The sequence below is a fragment of the Uloborus diversus genome, chromosome 7, assembly GCF_026930045.1.
Source record: "Uloborus diversus isolate 005 chromosome 7, Udiv.v.3.1, whole genome shotgun sequence".
Classification (NCBI taxonomy): domain Eukaryota; kingdom Metazoa; phylum Arthropoda; class Arachnida; order Araneae; family Uloboridae; genus Uloborus; species Uloborus diversus.
The window spans coordinates 102,656,922-102,671,788 of NC_072737.1; the positions used below are offsets into that span (position 1 = coordinate 102,656,922).

The 14,867-nt window shown below is 33.7% G+C and overlaps 1 protein-coding gene across 2 annotated transcripts in view; it reads right to left on the reverse strand.

Moving 5' to 3' along the window:
• Nucleotides 1-14,867, reverse strand: part of LOC129226053 (uncharacterized) — a 103,268-nt gene that overhangs the window by 19,282 nt on the left and 69,119 nt on the right. For both annotated transcript variants that reach the window (XM_054860633.1, XM_054860634.1), the window contains exons 8-10: nucleotides 6,034-6,075; nucleotides 3,769-3,873; nucleotides 1,096-1,201 (exon numbers count right to left, since the gene is read on the reverse strand). In XM_054860633.1, the coding sequence (XP_054716608.1) occupies nucleotides 1,096-1,201; nucleotides 3,769-3,873; nucleotides 6,034-6,075 (253 nt within the window). The remainder of the gene's footprint in view (nucleotides 1-1,095; nucleotides 1,202-3,768; nucleotides 3,874-6,033; nucleotides 6,076-14,867) is intronic.

Consider the following 14,867-nt stretch of genomic DNA (forward strand, 5'->3'; position numbering starts at 1 on the left):
TTTCAACTAGTCAGGTTTCGGTGATTCTTTAACCGACTTAAAAAAAAAGAGGCGGTTATCAGTTCATACCGTGTGTTTATAACTCGAGTTTTTCAACCTTTATCTCGAAGTTTTCATTGGGTCCCTGAGACTTTTGTGGAAACTTCCCATAACTCAAACTATTACCAATAACTCGAACGTTATAGCCGGTCCCTTGGGACTTCGAGTTATTGAGAAATGATCGTTTTTCCTGTCATTTTTGCGCAGAGTTCAAAAAATATGTTAAAAAGTGCTGAATGAATGAAATTGCTTTTTACTTTTTTTTCAAGCTTTTAGAGCAATTTCTAGCTGCAGTTTTGAAGTCGGTTCTATTTTTTCCCAAAATTATTTTTAAGGTTTGATGTCACTGGAAAGGAGGGGGAAAGAAAAATAAGTTTTTCACTTGTTAGGTTAAAATGGGCGCATTCATCTTCATTCAGTTAAATATCGTCCGTAAAGAATTTTTTCATCTGAACGTTTGAAAGGCCGCGGATAATCGAGAGTTTACTGTAGTTACAAAATGTAAGAGGCACGGTTTTTGATATTATGTAGAATTTTCATTTGCTACTTTTAAGTTGATTATGATAGAATTAATTCGAGCTAAAAGTATGAAAATAATATAGGGTGTATCAAAACGACCGCATAAACTCTGCACAGCTAGCTTCTTCATTGGGAGTACATAAAAACTGTCCGAAGAAGCGTTCCTGTACGATCCATAGTTTACCGAGAAAAATACGAAAAACAAAGTATGACGTCACTGCCAGTGCAAGGAAAAAACACTTTATTGGACAAACCAACAACAGTATTTGCATATCTTAATATTTCCAGATGATAATGTTTAAAACGTCATTACTACACGTATTTGTTTTTATGCGTAATGTACGTATACTGCTGCTGATGTGTTCAATAAAGTTTTTTCTTGCACCGGCAGTGACGTCACACTTTGTTTTTCGTATCTTTTCCCGTAAACTATGAATTGTTCAGAAACGCTTCTTTTTGCAGTTTTTATGTACTCCCAACGAGGAACCTAGCGGGACAGAGTTTATGCGGTCGTTTTGACACCCTGTATACATTTACCTGACCCAAATCGTTTAATCTGTTCTTGAGCGTAGCTGTTATTCTTAAAATTTCTTCTTCCACAGCTTCCTGCTGTTGTTTCAATAGTTCCAAATAATTCGCTAACCTATAAGAAAATGGTGTATATATATTACATATTTCGTTTCAATTAGGACGTCAGCATAGTATCTGCAGGTCGAATTTTGGAAATGAACAATGGGTCCTAGAGCGATGTCAAATGATCGACCCGCTGTTAAAACAGGTTTCTTAGGGAATTGAGACAAAATCGCTCCTTCATTTACTCAACATCATTTACTGAAACCAATTCTACATGTCCTCATTTTTGAGACAGCCCTGTACTCAGAAATGCTACAGTCTGTGCTTATTTCTTAGTAGAGCGGTATTTCAAAAATGAGAACGTGGTGAATCGTTTTTGAAAACAGGGTACATTTCAAAAGTAAGAACTCTTACCTTTCAATTCGAAGCCAAATTGTCTCGGAGCTATTTTGAGTGATGTTCTCAAAAATAAGCAATTTTGTCTCAATTCTAAGAAAGCTGTTTCAACAGCGATATAACAGAAATACACACACACACACACACAAAGATAATAATAATGATAATAATAATAATAATTTTTAATATTATTCAACTTATTATACTTAGATTCTGTTCCTGGCTTCTGTTTTTGAGAATTTTTAGACACCAGTAAAATCTTTAACAAAAAAAGCAGAATAATTTTAGAAACATTTCTGACTGTGGAGCGAGCTAACTAGTTTATACTTAAAATAAAATTCATAGTCATTTTTTGAAAGAATATGAAAAGAAAATTTAAATCATCAGCTCCCATGTCGTATTATTATGCGGCATGTAAAAGATCCCTTGGGTATTCGTTTGGCTTAGAATATCCCTCGGCTCAAATTAAATTCCTAGTGCAATTTCGCATCAAAAGAGAGCTCAGATGCCTCCATATGGTTTAAACTGGGCGTCAAAAAAAAAAAAAAAAAAAAAACTACTACTGTGTCATGCATCAGCGCCTTAATGGTGACACACGAAAGACGGATGCATTGTTGGGGAGCGCACTAGGTCTGGTTATGGCCCAGACGCCTCTTGAGGTGGGTCTCTTATACAGATCCATTGGAAACAAACAGAACCGTGAAAAACATTGCAAGACAAATTGTATAACATTATCAATCAATAACAACACTCAATACAATGAATCATCAATTTAAACTATGTTTAACAATGCTAGTCTTATCATTTTCGAAAGGCAAGACTAGTATTCTGCCATGCTATGTGTAAAAGTCGTATCTGCATATGCAGCTGAATTCAAAACGAGAAAATGCCGTTTAAAGTTTTACACCTCCATGTATTTGATTCAGATGCAACTTTTTCTGAATTTTTTAAAAATATTTCTCATTGACAGATAACCATAAAACACTGTATTTAGGTGAAATATTTGACAAAGAACCACCTCGTGATCGTAACTCAATTTTGATAAAAAGTAAATACGACTTTTGTACTTAGCATGGAATCGATTCCATTTTGGAAAGGGCTATAAGTTGAGGATGGACACTTTCCGCTTGCACGATATCTCTGTCTTTTTCGACGCCACTTTGGATGAACTGCTGAACACGTTCTTTCTTTCACACACACAGATTGAGGTTTCTGCTATTCCACTAGGGAAGCTTATACCTCTATTAATCCACAATGTTTCCAGGATTTTGTTTTTCCACGACAGCACAAAGACAACACAATAGATGGTGGTGCCATCTATGGACAGTTCGAGAGACAATTTAGAACCAGGCCGGGAGCCGAATAACTTCCTAGTCTGGCACCCCCAGATGTATCGTATCACTTGGAGGACATTGTGACCACGAGAATATTTAGCGTCGCCCAGTCACCATTAATAACGACGGTGGGTCTTCGACCAGTGAGGATCGAACCCGAGACCCTCCGGTCCCGAGTCCAATGCCTTACCGATCAGGCTACCACGGCCTTGAAAACGTTATCTTGTACATTTCCAGTTTGCTTCCTTTTACTTCAGCGTTTCCACCCCTATTGTGACAAAATCAGAGAAAACCTGATTCACGCGAAAAATCATGGGAGGGGGAGGTTTTAGTCATGCCATAGATGTAGTATAACTGGATGCACAACCTCGTAGCTGCTACCACTGACCACCATTGAACGTACGAATCTTGAATCAAACGGGCAAAAGCTTAGCCCTGTAGATGCAACGCTGATTGCATCCTATCAGTTAAGTTTTATGAGCGTATGCGCTTTTCGGATGCTTGCCCGTTTATCTATAAGGCCTCGGTTGCCTACGGAACCTGTTCCTCGTTGTGTATCTGGATAATACTACAACTACATCTGTGGTTTCAGCTTAGGAAAATAGACAGTAAAGACCTCGGTTATTAGTCAACAGAAAACTATTCTTTATATAATCAACCTACCGTACCACCCAACCATACATTGATTATACAGGGTTACTGGGTGTTACGTTTTAACCTGCAAAACCTCTATTTTCGCAACCGTTGGCCCTAGATGCATACTTCCTATTGCAAAAATGTTCAAAATCAGATGCAGAGTTGAGATATTGAAAGTTTGAAGTAAAAATAAAAAATGAGTCAAAAAATACAAAATTTACTTTGTAATACGGATTTCAGGTATTGTCTTTTACGAAAAGATAAGAATTACCTGTGACCGGATCTCGTCGGCCAACTATCCTCCATGGCATTCTTTGCGCTCACTATTGACACTCTATACACCAAAACAGTCGCCAAAAGGAACAGGAGAATCAGGCTGAAATGTAAGAAACCTTAGATTCAATCTTCCATTTGCATTTTATAAACCCCACGCTGTAGTAAAGAAGAAAAAAATAAATAAACCCTTAACTACATTTTGTTAGGGGAAACAAAAAGCCCCTTCCCCTCCCCTTTTGAGAAATTAAGATTACCCCCATATTGTTTTTGCTATACCGTGGCTGTGTTCGTTTATTTTATTCCCATTGGATATGGTAGATAGTGAGTCTCACTATCTACCTATCACTATCTTTTACGAATGAAATTCATAAAAGATAAATTTGGTTTAAATTTGAGACAGAGTCGTAAAGACTCGAAAAAAAAGTAGCAAAAGGCAGCATTAACTTAAACGCCTTTCCTCTGGAGAAAATAAGCCACATAACTTGCTGATCAGCATAGCAAAAAAAAAAAAAAAAAAAAAAAAGATTAAATTGAAGGAAAAAACAAACTGTACGAAAATTCAACGGGAAAAGTTAAATCTGTGCTGTTCGAACTTTTTTTACCTGAGGGCCCTTGCGCGTTAGCCAGAACACACAAACATTTTTTAACTATATTTTTTTTTCCAAAGGGACATGAGAAAACATGGAGAAAGGAAGAAAACTTCTAACCAATAATTATTATTATCATTAATTGGTGCTTGTTCCATTAACTAGAAAATCGCCCGTCAAGGTATGACGGGTGAAAATTGCTTCTCTTCTTGTACATTGTAACGAAGCCATACCTGTTTGGTGACATTTTGATAGTTGAAATTTTAACCCTAACTCCAGTGGATGAATTTTAAACACCAGTAGATAGCGTTCATTGTTTTGGTTTCTTCATTCAACTGAAATGACACAGCTTTACCAGTAAAACAGTTAGTTAAGTTACCGGATCAGCCTGGTCACAATAAAGCCTTTCCCTGCATGTTAAACATTACCGAAACATATTATCAAATTATCATGCTGTGGCGCGATTTTCATTGTTGAAACACGCGGGTTACTCGATCATCGGCTATTATTTATGTGAGGATGCGATGTTTTGGTCTGTTTTTTTAGGCTCCAATTTCTGAACGTTTGGCTCCAAATTAGCGACATTGTGATTAATCATGGTTTTCGATTTGTAACACCGAACAAAACAACGTTCACACGGATCAGTTTTGCGGATCGCCGCATGTGACCCACGGACAATAGGTAGGGCACCACTGGGATAAATGGCTGAGGGAAAAAATCACGTCTTCTGGTGATTAATAATATCTTTAAAGTCTGCTTTTTTCTTTTTTCTTTCTTTTTTTTTTTTTTTGCATGTCAAAATAGTAGTTACTTTTATTAGCTTTTTTTTTGGAAATTTCTTTTGAACGGGATATTTTTTTCTACTTGCTATTATTTCTGTATGTTTTTGGAACTACTAGTGTGGTACTTTAAACACTGAGATACGGTAATTGTAAGCGCTTATTTTAAAACTTATATTGAACTTTAAAATTTATTATGCCTAACAGTTTTGAATAACTTATGCCTAAATGAACTCATTTAGAATATAATTTTCGTTTCCAATTCGTCTGCTTTAAAATAAATAGATTTTTAGTTTTCCTTTTTAAATTTAATGTTACAACTGCACATATTTTTTACTCCATATATAAAATTTATTTTTGATGATCGCTTCACATATTATTGTAGGGTATATCTTGTTAAATGTTACGACTTATAATGGATCTTTGGCATGAGTAAAAGTTCTAGTACGATCAACTGAAGTTTATGCAAAAATACAACTTTTTGGAACACAGGTGTACTAAGAGTATAAAAATTTGAAAAAAAAGAAAGAAAAAAAAATTCAACCTTCATTTAGTTTTAAAAAATACATAAATGATTAAACAAATAAATAAATAAAATAAAATGAAATAAATATAGATAAATAAAGAACAAGGTAAATAAAAAACATTGTTTCAAAATCTGGCTACAACCTTTGACTGTGAAAACTTTAACTCTTGTCAGAGTTTCAATTTCTTTTTATTTAGATCCTTCGAACATTCGATTGTGAAAATGAACTTTTAACCTTTAATCCAGCGAACTTCATTGTCTTTTCCCAAAAAAAGATTAAAAGAAACGAACGAACTAGGCGAGGGAAGGAAGGGAAGTTGGAAAGAAGCTTAAGAAAATGAGTTGATTTTCATGCAGAAAATACTCACATTAATGTAGCTGCTAATAAAACGAGGGTGCTTCGTGGTATACTAGAAAGAGAAGGAAAATTATATTTAAGTGGTAAAAACCGTACTTGGTTCTCACTAAAATGTACTTTAAATTTTATTTGCACTAAAGAGTATGAAATAAAACATGACTTTTTGATTGCAACACTCAAAAATTGTAATTTGCTCTTAATAGCCTAATATTTACGTTAATTCTTGAGCAGCCAGTAAAATTCATAATAAATAATTATTAAAAAAAATGAGAAAAGAAAAAGGTGGAATACAGCTTTGTATGAATAGCTTTTACATCGCTTATATACAGTGGCTCCCAACAGTGTCCGTACACCTTGAAATTGTGTAGTAAAACCAAAATAACGCGAAACTGAATTCGAATATGAAGTCCATTTTTTTTTCACACCATTCCTATGCCATTGTGAATAAAACCCAGTAGTTTTTTTTTTTTCAAACTATTTCCAGATTTTATTTTTGAAATTTGTCAAAAAACGAAGAGACAGAGAAAAAATACGCCACAAAAGTCATCGTACACCGAAATATTTTCGAATAAATTCCTGATTAAAATTATTATGCGTCGTTTTTTTATCTTATTTTTGCATTCTGATGACACTGTAAAGTCATATGGCTTTAATTTTTTGTTCATTTATTCCCTAATATTCTGCTTATTATTTTAAATGGCAGGTATGCGTAAAAAACAACAAACACGATTCGAAATTTGAGTTTTTCCCCCGTCACATTAGCCGTAAATTGGTTTGAAATGTCTCTAAATTAGTTAATTTATGCATTCTATAGTGAAGTGCTTGATAAAATGCTTTAAAGACAAGAATCGGATCGAAACCAAGGTAAGAAAAAGGTCAACTGGCAAAGTTAACAAAGTGTGATCAGAGATTTACAGTTTAAAAAATTATGCAAAATACACATTTGAATGCTGAAAAAGATTCTGCAGAATAGAATGAAACATTTTACATTTGATTTTCACCTAAAATTGTTCTCCAAGTTCTCTGCTTAGCTGGATTAAATGGACCTCTTCCCGCAGTAATTATATTGTTCGTGCGAAAAACAGAAAGCTTAGGCTTTCCGTAATAAAATCAATGATAAATAAGCTCAAAATAGTAGAGAGGCTATGGTAGAAAATAGAGCCGGAAACTGCATTTTGTGATAAAATCATGAAACTTGGCATGCATGTAGAAAATGTCCTTATAAACATTTTTAGAAGGGGAGGCATTTCAAAATCCTCCCCCCCAAAACCCCCCTGGCGACCATTTTTGGTCAAAAATCCAAAACTACTTTTATTTTATTTATTTATTATTATTATTATTTTTTTTTTTTTGAAAAACACCCACTGTTTCTTCTTTTGTGATTTCTATTATGCTTACAAAAGCGTAAAAAGCCATCAAAGTATCCCTTAACCTCCTAATTTTCATAATAATTTCAAAAAATTTGATTTTTTTTTAAACAAAACTTTAACTAACTGAAGTCTTGAACATTTCTGGAGGAGTTGTTTGAAAATTTTTTTTTATGTATTTTAAAGCACTATGTTAAAGAAAATCAATTCATTTATAGTAGAACCCAATAATCCGAACCTTAAAAATTCGAAACATTAGAAAATCCAAATATATGTTTTAAAATTTACCGATAAAAATTGATTACAAAACTAAGAATAAAACTAGAAATAAAAAATCATAAACAAAGCTAGTAATTTTTTCAAAATTTGAAACAAACATTTCAATTGTTACTTAAGAATATATACAAAACCTTGATTAGTTAAAACTAAATCAATTTTCATTTTTGGCAAAACAAAAAAGAAAACTTCAAACTTTTTTTCGCAATTTTTTATAAGTTTGACTCACATTCTGCATTTTTATAAGTTATATTTGCACTAGCGAAATGAGGGCGGGGGGGGGGGGGGGGGGCACGGACATTTTGTCCATAGAACACCAAAATTTATTATTAAGCGCTTTAAAACAAATTTTAAGTTTTTTCTCAGACGATTTGAAGCGTTTTTTCTATGTTTTAAACGATGTAAGAGGAATAAATTATTAATTACTGCAATAAGAAGTTTAGTGCTATATTAATGAAGATAAAAATATTGTTATTATTAATAAAATTGTTATTTATTGAAATATAACTCACTATTGCAAAAACTACGACTAAAACTACAACAAATCTGAGTAAGTGATATGTACAATGATTATACAGAAGATAATTTTAAAACGTTTGAATTTACAAGTAATTTACACAGATACATAGCATTTTCATTTGCTGTATTTACACTTCGATGTGCAGATAAGTTCATTTTTGAAGCACCCACAAGTTATTTGAGAGCAGTTGTTTTTTACACTTACATGACATAAATTCGCTTTAAGCACTTGAAATTGCGGGCAAACTCAAACAAACAAGAACGTGCTTCTCATTAATTACTGTAAACCCCAAAATCATGAATTTAAGTTCAGGCTAAATTTTTAGGCATACTGTTCCATTGATATCTACCTTGATAAGCACTAAATAAGTTGCCAAAGGGCTTCAGCGTTGGGTGATAAGTTAATCATTGATCTTTGTTTGCTGGTGGAAAAACATTTTCTAGCTTCATTTACAGACGGAAGTTACATGAAGACGAGTAGCAAAGATTCGATAAGATATTTGAAATTTTTAATTAAGTATACTTTTTTTTTTTTGAGGTTAGGATAGGTATAAAAATGCACCAATCAGGATAGTCTTTCCATCTTTTCCACATCGTCAATTTCCCCCGACTTGCAACAAAGAGGTCGTGTCACATCCTGAGAATGAGTCGAACCCTCTTTAAGCAACTGCTTTTTGCTGACCGAATTCGTGAGCAAAATCTTGGATTAGTATTAGTCGAAAGTGTTTTCCAGCTACAAATGTAAGCCCCATCTTCTTTCTCCCCTTTTTGTACAACTCATAGAAGTATGATATCCTAAAATGACAGCGGGCGCCAACAGTTCTTACTCATATGCTTCTGTATCCTCTTTCTGCAGCATCCAAAACATGTCCGGAGATTTACAATCAGCTTCCTCGTGATTTGATGGAGCTAGAGGTATCGTATTCAATGAAAATCCCCGTCGAATCTTTAAGAACAAATCAAGATGGTATAGCCAGTGCAATCATGAAAAACAATTCTGTCTTCTTATCTGCATTCCGGAGGACACTGATCCAGTTTTCTGGAAGCAAACCATTTTCTCCAAAATGATATCTTTCTCCTATTCCTCTTATATGTCTTGCATCTGTATAGTAAATAGACTTAAGATACGAAAACAAAAAAAATTCGGTCCTAGGTCGTTTTATGTGAACGATGAAAGAACCATCACATAGACAATAGTATCACAATGTATCTCTGCACTTATTCTAAAATTAGCATTCATAATTTTCATCTTCAGCATCCTTTCTCAAAACGTTTTCGTCTTCTCTCGAATAGTCTTCATCAGTAGGAATACTATTACTTAATTCATTGAGAAGGAATGTTAATAACTAGACTTATTTCCCGTTCAAAGAGCTCCATTTATTGAAATCGATGGAGGGTGAGGTTGATTTTCATAGAGGAGAAATTCATCCAGGTTTAAATGTACGATATCGCAAATAATGAAAAGCTTTGAAAATGAATTTCCATCGAATTTTAATCTTTTCATTAAACAGACTTCCTGGTTTTTCTATAAAAATGAAAGACTAAAAAGTTTTTTTTTCTACCCGTGAATATGAAGTCACCATTTCTTTCTCTCTGAATTTGTTGTAACTTTTTTTCCCAACTTGCCCAATATTCATGAGTTGCTCCACATATTCTTCGTCTACTGCTATATTCCTCTCTAATGAGAACAATTCTTTCGATGTTTCAAAAAATGGATTTCCATGTTCAACTATTGCTCTTCAAGGCCTGACTCTTCAAGACTTTTCTTGATAACAGGCTTTGGAAACAACATTTCTTCATTGCGTACATACAGCGTTCAGAGCCGAGGTAACTTTTTCAAATTGTGTAAAAAATCGATAACTTCAAGACCAACCAACATCCATCTTCTTAACGCAGTTAGATCTGTGATAGACCAATTATACCCCCGTCTCCTTTCACAACCGCATAGTTTTGCTTTTGCATGTAAGCATGGTCTAATCCAATTACAGAAAACACGTTTATTGTCTTTTTTACAACAAACCTTCCTTCTTCGAAGGCTTTGTGTACGTCTGGAAGATTTGTGGGTAAAAGAAGAAGATCTTTCATGAAAACTGGTAACCATCGAACATACTTACTAAACAATTTTTGTACATCGTTTAGTATAGCAATAAACTGCGGGAAAACACAGAATCAACTCCTTCAAAGGTTCAGAAAAGATATTAAAGTTGCTTGGAAGCTGTGATCTAATAAACAATAACATTAAAAGCCTCAGCTTTAATACGGTGCTTCAAAATTTGAACATTGGGATGGTGCTTTCTTTCTCGGATTTTTAAGTTATAAAAACTTCTCTGTCAAAAGTGTCTTCATTGCATCGATGTGAATCTGTTTGTAAGAAGTAATTAGAGACATTTTATAATACATTTCAGGAATGTTTTTTTCCATAAAATGAGCAAAAGCTTACTAGTGATCAATCGGGTAACGAAGAATTAACAACAGCAACAATAGTAATGATGGAAATACGAAGACATTTTTAATTCAAACTTTAAATTTCTTTCTATTAAAATTATGTTGTCTTGACATTAATTTCACCTATTTTCCTTCAAATCCTTCTTCTCTTATACCCTTTGGAAATAGTTTCGATTATGCCTGCTCAGTCATAAAAAACGAGGTGCATCATGGCCGGATAATTGGACAGTTCGGGCAATTAGAGTTCGGATAACTTGAACCCTACTTTGATATAACCCTAAATAAATTTAGAAACCAGTAATTATGTAATGAGGGGGGAAAATTCACGTCAGAGAATTTACAAATTAAAAATATTGATTTTTTTAAATAACCACTTTTTGTGAAGTTATTTCGGAAATTAGACGTTTAATGGAGCTTTAAACGGTAAAAAATATAATCATCATCTATGGAGTGATACAAGCAATAATTTGAAAAATTATAATAATTAAAATAAAAAAAATCACCACATTTGGTTTTGGACCAAAAATGACCGCCAGGGGATTTTTGGGGGGGGGGGGGGGATTTTGGAATGCCTCCCCTTCCTAAAATATTTGTATAAACAATGCCTACAAACATGCCAAGTTTCAAAATTTTATCACAAAATGCAGTTTCTCCCCCCGTAGCCCCCTGACTAAAACGTTTTGGAACAACGTCTTACTTATAGATAAAAATAAATTCAACATTTTGGGTTCAATTGTTGTATACAGTAAAACCTGTAAAGTTGACCCCCTCGTAAGTTGACCACCTAAGTCGACCGCTATTCTCAGGAGCAGAATTAGATCTAATTCATATAATTCAACCTCTATAAGTTGACCATCTGTTTGAGTTGACTACTAAAGTAGTGCACCGCAAATGGTCAACTTGCACAGGTTTCACTGTAACTGTAAATAGAAGGAAAAATGAGGAATTTAATCTTAAGAACTAGTTGGATCAGCTAATCAGGACGGTGAAGGTGTTTTTGTGTGAGGGCGCATATCAGCATTAGGATTTGGAAATTTGGAATTTTTTGGTGAAATAATAACTCATGCGGTTCATTTTAAAATTTTAAAAAACAATTTTAAACTATTAGCTCAAACTTTGGTAATCGAAAACAACTTTGTTTTTTATCAAGATTGTCCTTAAGGGTAGAAATATGTCCTCAATAGCCAGATTTAAACAATTTGGAACATATTTGGAGATATCTGGTGGCTAGATTACGAAAATACACCATTAAAACGAAAATCGAACTAGAAACAGTAAGACTCAAAGGGCGGCTGATGAACACTTACTCAGAAATTGCACAAAAAAGAAAGGAAAACAATGAAATCTATTCCCAGACGTTTAAAAGCTGTTGTTGATACAGTGAAACCTGTGTAAGTTGACCACTTGCACTACTTTAGTGCACTACTGGTGGTCAACTTGCAGTGTTGACAGATTGGGGGAAATTTCCCCATTTTTGGGAAATCTGGTGCACTCTGGGGAAATTTCCCCATTTTTGGGAGATCTGGTGCTCTCTGGGGAAATTTTGGGGAAATGGGTTTTGAGGGGAATTTTATGGGGAATTTTTTTTTTCTTGGGGAAATGCTGGGGAAAAAAACCTCGGGAAAAAAGAGTTTTTCTTCGTATTTAAATTTGCGTCAAGAAGTAGTAGTATCAAACAACGTTGGTTTAGCTTTGCTCAACTTTATGGAATTTGCATTATGTGGAATATTATGCTACGGAATTTGCATTATTGTTCTGCGTGAGTAACTAGTTGATAGGTGAAGAAGGTAAAAATAAGTGTGGTGAAGAATGTTCTCGGATAAATATATACAAAAATCAAAGTTTAAATGTACATACAGAAGCAGAATAGTAAATGCGAGTAGAAAAAAAAATATTTGGTTATTTCTTATCTTTCGGTCAGGCGCTTGTATTTATGACGTGTGGCACCCGCACGACTTTGCCCGTAGTAGAAAATTAATAGGTCTATTGGTTCCCCTGTATATTTACAAATAATGCATGATGAATTTCTCGCCAATTGGCTTGCCCACGTTACGGTTCCTTGTTATGAAAACCTGGTAATTTACTCGTCCATCTTATGATAATTTTGCTGGGGAAAATGTTCTTAAGATTGGAATAGAAAAAGAACAAAATCGAATTTTCGAAAAATTGCTTAAAAGTGCACACCCCCATGCTACAAACTTAGTCTTTGCCAAATTTCATGAAAATCGGCCTTAAGCTATGCGCGTCAGAGATACTGACAATATCCAGACAGAGAGACTTTCAGCTTTATTATTAGAAAAGATAAAGAAAGATAAAGATAAAGAAAACAAAAAGGGGGGGGGGGAATGGGAAGAAAAAAAAATTTGGGGAATTTTATAAGAAAATTTGGCTATTTGGGGGAAAAAAATTTTTTTCAACAGACAAAAATATTAGAGGGAGTCGATTCATTTTATGAAAATATTAATGGAAAAATATTTTTTGAATTTGGGGAATTTTGATAGAAAATATCGTTTTTTGGGGAAAAGTTGAAAGGGAATTGGGGAAATCTGGTTTTGACCATCTGGAAACACTGTTATAGAACTTGAATTATATGAATTAGATCTAATTCTGTTCCTGAAAATAACGGTCAACTTAGACAGGTGGTCAACTTACAAGGGTGGTCAACTTTACAGGTTTTACTGTACTGCATGATATTCTACTAAATAATAACTTAGTAAAAAAATTAGATTATTTACTAATTTTTTGACATTTTTTCAAAGTGTACGAAGACTTTTGTGAGATTAAGTTTCTAGCACTTTTTGTTTACTGATTTCTTAAAAAGGAAGTTTTATTGTGTTATTAAAAATTTTCATGTAGTTTTGTTGAAAATAGATCACAGATCTTATAGTTAAATACCCATTCCAAAATATCAATTTTAACGAATGGATAATGGCGTATTTAATTGAAAATCGTAAGTCTACGAACACTTTTGGGAGCCACTGTATTTCTTCGTGTCTCAAATTTTAATTGAAATTTTATTGGCTGCTTGAGAATTAATATATAAATATTTAAAACAACTGCAAATTTTGAGTCTTGTAATTCAAAAAGCCATATAATTGTTTATTTTCATACTTTTCAGTGCGAACCCAGAATTTAATAGTAGTTCTTCAATTAAACTTTTTTCCTGTGTTTTATTTTAAACTTTTTTCGTTTTCAAATTTATTTGAGGGAAGGTGAATCTTAAAATTTATAACATATTCACCTGTCCCAGTTTCTACGGATACATACATAATTTAAAAAAAGGAAGAAAAAAGGGTGTTTACATTCATTCTAATATAAATGTATCTTTAATAATAATAAAGCTGAAAGTCTGGATCTCTGGATCTCTGTGACGCGCATAGCGCCTAGACCGTTCGGTCAATTTTCATGAAATTTGGCACAATATTAGTTTGTACTATGGAGGTGTGCACCTCGAAGTGATTTTTCGAAAATTCGATTTTGTTCTTTTTCTATTCCAATTTTAAGAACATTTTACCGAGCAAATTATCATAACATAAACGAGTAAATTACCATAACATGGACGAGCAAATTACCATAACATAGTTGATCAAATTAACCTAGCAAATTGGCGGGAAATTCATCACCCATTATTTGCAAATCTACAAACGAACCAAATGACCTTTTAATTTTCTACTACGGGCAAAGCCGTGCGGGTACCTCTACTTGCAAATAAAGGATGAAAGCTAACATTTACCGCTAATCTGATCTAAATATTACAAGTATGCTCGGACATCAAAACAATTTTGAAAAAAGTGTTCCTTTCGGAAAATTACTATTATATATTACACTAGTGGTACCCTCACGGCTTTGCCCGTAGTAGAAAATTAAAAGGTCATTTGGTTCGCCTGTATATTTTCAAATAATGGGTGATGAATTTCTTGCCAATTTGGTATGCCTATTTGCTCGCCTATGTTACGATTCCACGTTATGATAATTTAGTAATTTACTTATCTACGTTATGATAATTTGCTCCGTAAAATGTTCTTAAAATTGGAATAGAAAAAGAACAAAATCGAACTTTCGAAAAATCGCTTCAAGGTGCTCCCCCCTATACTAATAACTAATTTGGTGCCAAATTTCATGATAATCGGCGGAACGTTCTTGGCGCTATGCGTATAACAGATATACAGACTTTCAGCTTAATTATTTGTAAAGATTCTTTTTTCAATTTCTGTGAGGTAAAAGAAGACTATCGGGA